The sequence below is a fragment of the Lonchura striata genome, chromosome 11, assembly GCF_046129695.1.
Source record: "Lonchura striata isolate bLonStr1 chromosome 11, bLonStr1.mat, whole genome shotgun sequence".
Lineage (NCBI taxonomy): Eukaryota > Metazoa > Chordata > Aves > Passeriformes > Estrildidae > Lonchura > Lonchura striata.
The window spans coordinates 7,803,229-7,812,429 of NC_134613.1; the positions used below are offsets into that span (position 1 = coordinate 7,803,229).

Sequence of the window (9,201 nt, forward strand, 5' to 3'; positions counted from 1 at the left end):
TGCTATTTTTGTCATGTAACCTGAAGTATTTGCCATGAAAATATTAGACTGGAAGCTACTGGACTATTTTCCCCCCATTTTTCTTTAACGACCCCTTCTGTCATAAAGGGTTCTCTGAGTCCAGTTTGCAGGTGATGTCAGGATTTGGAGTTTGGGCTGTGGTAGGTGCACACTTGCAGCAAAGACAAGGCTCTGGGTGCAGCACCCCTCACTTGGTAGTAATGCACATATTTCAGAATGTGGAAAAAATCACAATGTATAAAGGACTGATGGGTATTCCAGTGGAAAAAAAAAATCCATTTTCCTCTCTTAAATTTCGTTAGCCATTAGTTGGTGCAGCTTTGCTGGTAAGAACTTGCTGTGTTATGCAGTACACACCTGCTTTCTAGCCTTGCTGCTTCACAGTGCTGTAAACTCGTATTCAACCTGATCCACCAGTATCACATACTGCTGCAGAAATAATTGCTGTGCGGGCCAGCCCACGGCAAAGCTATTTGTTTATCTCCTCTCTGCTCATTTTAACACCTCTTACTCTCAAAAATGATGGAAGAATGCTGGCTTGGGCTGTCATCCCTGATCCTTTAACATGCATCAAAGTTTTTTTCTCTTTAAAAGCCTCACTCACAGTGAGAAACCTGTGACTTGTCAGCTGGTGTGCCTTTGAGGAGACAATAGGGAATGCTTCTGATTTGAATTTGAATGCTTCAGCTTGTTGCTGCTGCTGAGGAAAGTCCTCGAGCTTTTTTGAGAGCAAATAAGCTGGTTGAAAGCCTTTAAGATGGATTCCAGGCATGTTTCAGGATATTTTCACCCCCTAGGACAGGGGTTACTTTATAGCTCTTGAATTTTAGGGGTAGGAATGGCCTCTAATTATCCTTTCCCCACCCCAGCCCTTCAATACTCATGTTTTGCCCTAACAATTAGAGAAGGACTTCAAAAAAGGGCATGCAGTAACAGGAACAGGAGGAATAGCTTTCCACTGTCAGAGGGCAGGGTCAGATGGGATATGGAGAAGAAATTCTTGACTGAGAGGGTTGTGAGGCCCTGGCACCGATTGCCCAGAGCAGCTGTGGATGCCCCATCCTTGGAAGTGTTCCAGGCCAGGTTGGATGGGTCTTGGAGCATTCTGGTGTAGTGGAAGGTGTCCCTGCTCACAGCAGGGATTGGAATGAGATGGGCTTTAAGGTCCCATCCAACACAAACCATTCTGTTTATTTGCTTGGGAAAGGGTTTGCTGAGAATGGTGCTACCTTTCCTCTTTTCCCCAAGCTACCAGATGAAGCAAAAGCAGCACAAAATAGAGTGCCACAGCCCTCCTTTCCCATGGCATTCATTTTGGAGGACTTAATAATCAAGTCAGGGACCTCAGGAGAAAATCCTTAGCAGCAGATCCTGCAGGATGGAAGGAGAACCTGTTGTGTGCCATTGTCCCTGTGCCCTGTCCCTGTGCCATCGTCCTGGTGATGCTCACAGGGCATCAGCCGGGCAGAGCGTGCACCACAGTGTTGCTGCCACCCCTACAAAAATAGACCGTGCTCCTTGGCTGGAGGATTGCAGCAGTTCTCCTCAGGATAAAGCTTGGCCATGGCAGCAGCAGCTTGCTGACATGTCTGCTGGGTGCAGCTGCGGTCGGAAACATTTGAGCTTCCCAAACGTCAGAGAAGCAGAATGGTTGAATAGTGCTGATAACGTCAGGGTGTACGGTTTCGCTATAAATCATTTGGGCAGCCTCATCCTGAGGGAGTGTGACAGGCCGGCTGCCCCGTCTCACAGTGGAGATAGGGGAGCACTCAGTCTTCAGGAACATGGAGGGAATTATGCAAGGTGTCAGAAATGTAAAAATGGGAAAGTTTTGCTGTTTGGGAAGGCGCTGAGTCAGAGGAGATTGGATTAAAAGCCACTGAATGATTTAGAAAGGCAGATCTCTTGCCTCTGTGCACAACAAGGGTGTTGAAAGGCAGAAGGGCTGAAACTGATTAAAAGAAGAAATATTTTGTACAGCCTGACAGGTGGGACCCACTCCTGTGGGATGATGGTGAAACCAGAAGACCCTGGATGACAGAGTAACACTGGTATCAGGGTAATTCCCATGATTCAAGAAGTTGGGCAGTGCCATATGATACAAGTGGCCCACAGACCCAGGCAGTAACATGATGCTAATTTCCTTCTTTTTTTTTCTTTCTTTTTTTTTTTTTTTAATTAGGTTGCAGCAAGATTTGGACAGTCTCCTGGTGACCTAAAGCACCCAGTGTCCAGTCCAACCAAAGAGACCAGTCAGCAAGCCAATAAGCCAGAGGAGGTCAGGAAAGAGGTGCCTGTTTGCCAGGAAACCAGGGGGGCTGTGAAAAGGACAAATCCTCGGTTTAGGCCTCAGGACTCACCAAAGCCACCAGCACATTCTTCAGACCATGTACAGTCTGGCAAGGAGCACCCACCCCCCAGGAAGCAGGCAGAAAGACATTCCCATGCTCTTGTGGACAGAGAGACTCAGGAAGGACTGTTAAATCAAGAGAACAAAAGCCAAGATGGGGAAGAGTCATTGCTAAAAAATTTGACTCCTCCAGAACCTGGAGAAAACACTCCTCTTGAGCAAATCCCACAACAGACAGTCAAGGATGGAAAGAGCAAAGCAGCAAGAGCAGAGTTGGCTGGGAGCCATCCTGGTGTGAGGACAGGAGGGAGTGATGCAGCAGAGCCATGTCTTGGGGCTGTGCACAGGGAGGCAGGAGGGACACCTTTGGGCCATCAGAACACCCAAAATGAAATGGCACCTCCTGCTTCAGTTCCTCTTGCCAAGGAGGAGCCACTTCCTGCTCCTGCACTGAGACCATCAGTGGCTCAGGAGGCACTGCTGGCATCTAATAGAAGTCCAGGGATGGAGGCCACTGCAGGAGAGGTCCCATCTGGAGCCCAGCTGCTGCCTCCTGTGAGTGGACAAACAGAAATCACAAGGACAGATGGATCTGCCCCACAAAAGATGTTTTCAGCCATCACTTTAGAGGAGGAAAATGCTAAGCCAGTGCCCATGGGACCTCAAGGGAAGGAGGGAGGACTCCTGACAGCTACAGCTCCATGCCAGGAACCAGCAGCATCTTCAGGGACTTGGGAAGGAGTCTCTGAGGTTCAGCCACAGGTACCGCTGGTTCTGCCCGGCTCCGAGAGATCTCAGGAGATGTCTGTGGAGGAGAAAACGCAGCACAAAAACCTGGTTTCCTCCTTAAAGAACTACCTGCTGCTACTTCTAAAAATGTCAGATAGCAGTAAGGAGGACACTGACTCTGGGGACAAGGAGCAGCCGAATGCAGGGGAAGGCACAATCCCGGAGATAGGCATTGCTGGCCTTAGCCCTCGCACCTCAAGGAAAGTTTTGGAAAAAGTACAAAACAACCAGCTCTTCCAGACAGCAGAGAACTTGCCTCTGACCCCCAGGACATCCAGACGGATCACAGGAATGATTAATGAGGAGTTTCTTACCAGCAAGGAGATGCTGGCTTGCAGGCCTGTGCCACCAAGGAGACGCGCCTGGGGGGCTCCTGAGGCTGAGGGGCCGCCCCCACTCTCAGTACCCTCCATCGTGGTGGGCAGCATGCCCCCAGCAGGAGTGACTCCTCATCTTTCTGATTTGCCTCCAGTGAGCTCTGAAGAGAGCCATGCTGACCCTCTGGCAGTGCTACCTTGTGCCACACCAGAAGAGCTCGCTTTAGGGGCCCGGCGCAAAATATACCTGCCAAAACCCAAACAGGTGGGGGTGGAAGAGGAGGCGACCCCAGAGAGCCTGGGGCACACAAGAAGTCCAACTGTTTCACCACGGCAATCCAGGAAGAATGCATCCCTGTTGCATTCTCCTGCCTCAGTTCCATCCTCTCCCTCAGAGCAGTGCTCTCCAACCCTCATGAGAAAGATGGCCACGTTGGAGGTTCCTAAGCTGTATGAGGAGCCTGCAGGTAGCACCAGTGGTGAGGAAGAGGTTCCTGGAGATGCTAAGCCAGAAGCACAGCCAGCAGAGTCCCAGAGTACAAATAACCCATTTAAAGGTGAGGGAAGAGAGAATCCCCATGAAGCTCATTCCCTTGTTGCTTTCAAAGGCAGCCAGTTATAGTCAGTTGAGGCCACATGTGTTTTGCACATTTGTAGGGTTTCCAGCATCAGCCTTTGGTGTGAAAGCCAAAAGTCTCCCCCAAGACTACTACCCCAGTGCAGGGAGGAATGCAAGAGGGAGCAGTTCTGACACTGGCTGTCTCTGCAGCCTGGTCTTCCCCAGCCCCAGGGATCATAGAATCCCTTTGGTTTTGGTCTTCTGAGCCTCATCAGGCCAGATGCTGGTTGGGGATCCTGAGCTACCTGGTCGAGTGGAAAGTGTCCCTTCTCATGGCAAGAGTGTTGGAACAAGGTGGTTCTTTAAAGTCCCTTCAAACCCAAACTGTGATTCCATGATTCAGTGGGCATCACAGGGCGCACACTCCTCTTCCATGCCTGTGGTCAATGCTAATTTGATTCCTCGTGGCATTGAATTAAAAAAGGCATTATGCTGGGGTTGAAGGAACCAGGTGATACTCTCACAGGAATCAGCACTTCTGCAAAGTGAGGGTAACCATGATAAATCCCTACTTCAGTAGATGAATGTTTTACCCCAGTATTCCATAGTGGTTTTCTACCTTTCCTCTGCCCAAGCCTCACTGGGTATTGCAGTGCTGCACTCTTGAACAAATTTGTACCACTTGTATCCCATGTCTTTATCCCAGTGGAGCTCTGTTGATCTTCCCTGGGAAGGCAACGTTACACGTGTTGACATACACGTGATACCCAAAGCCCTGAGCAGCAGCGTGGGCATAGGCTGGCCTGTCCCAGAGCTGTGGCCAGCACTCTGTGTCTCACCACCCATATTTTTGCACTCTCAGCTCCACAGGTGGTCCGTAAGATCAGGGCAGAACAATTTTCTGATGCATCAGGAAACCTGAAACTTTGGTGCCAGTTCTTCAATATATTGAGTGATTCCAAGCTGACGTGGTACAAGGACGAGATCCCTGTAGCTGAAGCCCAAAGGAGGTAACCAGTCAGTTCCACATTGTCACCTGTCACATCCTGCTCCTTGCCTTGACTGGGGTGAAGCTGCTCCTCTTGCTAAGGCAGCATGGGAAGCTCAGGGCATGGCACTGTACATTGTGAACTTCATCATATCAGTGCCCACGGAGGGAAGGATTGCCCAGATGGGGAGCTGCTGACAAATTTATTTTATTGATGCTCCCTCTGCTTTGGGTACCCAGATCCTGGGGAGGGCAGAAAAGGTGTTATACCCATCACAGAAATCAAGAGCTGGATGTGAACTGCAAAACTGGGACCCCAAAGGATCCATATGAGGGTGGCAGTCTCCTAGCAATGCTGCGAGGGTCTTCCCTGCAGCCACTGCTGGGGAAAATATTCAGACAGCTGGATAGCTGGTTGTATCCTTTGGGTCTACTATGAAGAGCAATTTGTTCTCAAGCCCAGAGGATTTGTGTAGGAACATCCACATCAGTTAGGATTTGCCTGATGCCGTTAGTGTCCCCTGAGCTCCCTTTATAATGAGTAGACAGTAAGTTAGGTGATTCTGGGGCAGAAATTGTCTCCTGGTACAGATATTTGACTTGGGAGGGGATGGGCAGGAGTGCCTATTGCCTTCCAGCAAACGAGAGCAGAGCCTGCTCAGCCAGTGGGTCTCAGGATGAGAGTCTCACCTCTTCTCTCTGTGAAGCCCTGACCCAGCCTCATCCAGGGACAAGTACCTTTGTCAGTCTGTAGCCCAATCCCAGCTAGATTTTGCAGGGTTTGTCTGGAGGATAAGCATCTCTGTTAGTACAAACCACAGGGCAGAACTCCTGGTGCTGTGACATTCTCAGGGAGCATCTGGGCTGCCCTTGGTATGGCTTTATTTGTAGCCTTCTTCCATCCCTCCAAGGGCAGTATGTTGCCCACCCACAGTGCCTATCACAGGGCTCCTGTGAGATCCTCTCCACCACATGGGGATGTGGCCATGCTCCGTTTTTTTCCAGTGCTGGTGATGAGGGACAGGCAGCTCTGGCTGTTGTGCAGGCATCCCAGAAGGACTGCGGAGTCTATCGGTGTGTGATCAGCAATGAGTATGGCACCGACTCCACAGATTTCCTGCTCAGCCCAGAAGGTAAGTAGCCCTCAGCAGCCTCTCACAGCTTCCTGGGAGTGCCATGGGGTGGTGTGGCCAACTGCAGAGAAGGCTTGGTGCCAGGCTGCAGTGGGGAAGCCTTGGCACATTCTGTAAAACCACCTCTGTGAGGTGCCTTTGTGTGCCAATTGATTCCCACCGTCCTACCTGCCATCCCTAGTTGTACAGTGCATGGGGCAAGGTGGGATCCTGCCAGGATGGGATCATGGCAAGACCTTGACACCTCTTTGCTTTCTGTCTCCTCTAGTGTTGTCAGGATTTATCCTGCGGGAAGAGATTGAAGGTAAGGACCACGTGATGAGCTGTGACTGCCCCTTGCTGAGTGGGGCAGGCAGCTCTGGGGCAGAAGCAGGACGTGCCCGTGTTGTCCCCCCCTCACCAGCTCTTCCTCCCACCAGTTGGAGAGGAGATCGAGATGACACCCATGGTGTTTGCCAAGGGTTTGGCTGATGCAGGCTATTGGGGGGATAAGCTCTTCGGGCGCGTGGTGAGCGAGGACGTGGAAGTGGGCGCTGGTTTCCTGCGCAAAGCCTGCCGTGCCAGAGCCATCTACGGCCTGGAGCCTGTCTTCGAGTCTGGCCACACCTGTGTCATCAAAGTGCACAATTTCATCGTCTTTGGGACCAAGAATGAGAACAGCCTTATTGAGAAGAACTATGATATCACCATCCAGGTGGGCATCCTTGTGGGCCACCATCCACCTTTCTCCCCACCACCGTCCCCACCTGTGTGTGCATTGGTCCCTGGACAGTCCTCAGCTCTGTGCCCACTTTTGCTATTTCCTTCCACTTTTGAAATGCTCTGAGGTGGTCTAGCTAGGGGGGCTGGACAAATCCTTGCCATTCTTGGCTTCAGCTCTTCCATCTGAGCAACGAAGAACTGCTCAGGACTTTCCCATCACCCTTTGACCACCAGGACAGGGAAACAATTGGCAGTGGTCCCAGGGAGGCAGTGGTGCACGATGGGACAGGTTCTTGACTCTTCTGTTTGCACTTCCAGGAATGTAAAGTCCAAAACTCCAGCCGTGAGTACTGCAAGATCTTTGCTGCTGAGGCACGAGCAGTCCCTGATTTTGGAGCAGTGCCTGAGTAAGTGATGTGCTGCAACTCCACTGGCTTGATGCCCTGGCAGAGCATTGCAGGGGATGGTGGGAAGATTCCCTGTGGGTGTTGGGGCATCCCAAAGGCAGTGCACTCTAGTCCCACAAATAGAAGGGATACTGAGAGGAAGGCAAAAGCCAGGGTTGCAGACCGTAGTGTGAATCTGCACTTGCAGAGGAGGGAGAGCTCACCATGCTGACATTGTCTGTGAACTCCCACACACAGGATAATTCCTCTCTACCTGATTTATCGTCCGGCCAACAACATCCCTTATGCCACAATGGAGGAGGACCTTGGCGGGCCCTGCGAGCAGTACTGTGTCACTGAGAGAGATGGCAGCTTGGTGGCACGGGGCACCTCGGAGATTGTGCTCAAATGCTGCACCTTCCAGCACTGGGTTTACCAGTGGACAAACGGAAACATCCTTGTGACTGACATGGAAGGTAAGGGGATCTCCTGTGTGGTGCCCATGAGCCATCACCACCCTCCAGTCTGGGAAGGAAAGAAAAGCCCCAGGCTTGCCCTCCTTCCTCTCACCTTCCCCATGCCATGGAATCCTGTACCCAGGGCAATAACCTGCCCTTGGTACTGGTGGCTGCCCTTCTCTGGACACAGACTGGTTGTCCTCTTAAATTACAGGAGTGGGCTGGAAGTTGACCAACGTGCGGATTGCTACCAACCTGAAAGGGTGAGTGAATTCCAGCTCTGGAGCATGGTGGCCCTGGCGGTCCTCAGCTCTGCCATTTACCTGGCAAGAGCCATGGTGGTAACCGTGGTCAGGCTCCATCCTGCCTCCCTGCTCTGGTGGGACATCTGATGCAAAGCAGGAGCTGAGGATAGTTGTGTTCACAGGTACCAGGGGCTGAAGGAGAGCTGCTTCCCCTCCCTGCTGGAGCAGTTCCCGGCTGCTCACAGGTGCAATCACTACTGCAGCATCCTGGGCCTGAAGATGCTGGAGCCAGCCAAGCCCAAGGGCTCCAGGAGTCCCTGCCTGGGCAGGAAGTCTGCTCAGTCCAGCCCCCAGCTCCAGAAGAAGGTGCTGACAAGTCCTCAGGGCACCCGCAAGGCTTCTGTGAGCCCCAAGAGCTCCCGGAGAGCTGCAGAAACAGGGGAGGTCCGAACAGCCTGCAAACCCAGGTCAGGAGAGAGCAACAGAGCTGGCTGCCCGCAGTAGTCAGAGCTGCTGCAGCTGAGATTCCTGCTCTGGCCCCCAGCCTGGGCCCAGCATGTGACCAGTGTGGGAAGGGGAGACCCTGGCAGTGGCCTTCTCCTTGGGGGTCCCGCCCGGCCCGCAGCGCTTGCATTGTGTGGTGTGTGCTAATTGTGAGTGGCTGGGCGGGGCTGCGAGCCGCAGGCCGCCTCCCCAGCGCCTCTCGACAGGAGCTGCTGCTGGAGCCCGTGGGGCCGTGTGCCTCTCCACGCTCGGACTCGCTTTCCTCTCTCAACTTTCCATATGCCTTCCTTAAGGGACGGGCAGAGCTTCTCCCTCGGGCTTTGCAGGCACCCTGTCCTTGCCTGGCTCCCCAGCAAACTGGGAGTCCTGGACACCCTCCTGGTTCCCAGCACCTCATGTCCCTCTCTGCGTCCCCATAAAGTGACTGGGCCAAGCCTTGCCAGTGCTGTCAAGGATGAGAACTCCACCAGTGCCCAGGCAGTCCCCTGTGCCCTGGCACAGTCTTTTTCCTGCAGAAGGTTCCAGCAGTTGCTGCAGGGCTCCTCTGCTATGGTGTGGGGCCCTGGGGTGTTGGCTGGTTCCAGGACAGGGTGTTTGCACCAGCAGCTGCATAGGGATGGGATTTTGCATCCTGCCCTCCCCTGCTTCCCAGGGAAGTCTCCCACCCCGTTGCTGGGTGGCTGCTGGGGGTGGCCATGCTGCTCTGGATGGTGGCTGGTGCTATGGTAAGGATGCTCTACCTCACATGG

At 52.7% G+C, this 9,201-nt stretch overlaps 1 protein-coding gene across 1 annotated transcript in view; it reads left to right on the top strand.

Annotated features, from left to right (window-relative positions):
* Positions 1 to 8,579, top strand: part of ALPK3 (alpha kinase 3) — a 30,956-nt gene extending 22,377 nt beyond the window's left edge. The window contains exons 6-14 of the mRNA XM_021554154.3: positions 2,204 to 4,034; positions 4,899 to 5,046; positions 6,030 to 6,157; positions 6,426 to 6,461; positions 6,577 to 6,851; positions 7,178 to 7,266; positions 7,504 to 7,721; positions 7,918 to 7,966; positions 8,131 to 8,579. Of these exons, the coding sequence (XP_021409829.2) occupies positions 2,204 to 4,034; positions 4,899 to 5,046; positions 6,030 to 6,157; positions 6,426 to 6,461; positions 6,577 to 6,851; positions 7,178 to 7,266; positions 7,504 to 7,721; positions 7,918 to 7,966; positions 8,131 to 8,452 (3,096 nt within the window). The 3' untranslated portion in view covers positions 8,453 to 8,579. The remainder of the gene's footprint in view (positions 1 to 2,203; positions 4,035 to 4,898; positions 5,047 to 6,029; positions 6,158 to 6,425; positions 6,462 to 6,576; positions 6,852 to 7,177; positions 7,267 to 7,503; positions 7,722 to 7,917; positions 7,967 to 8,130) is intronic.
* The last annotated feature ends 622 nt before the right edge of the window (positions 8,580 to 9,201 follow it).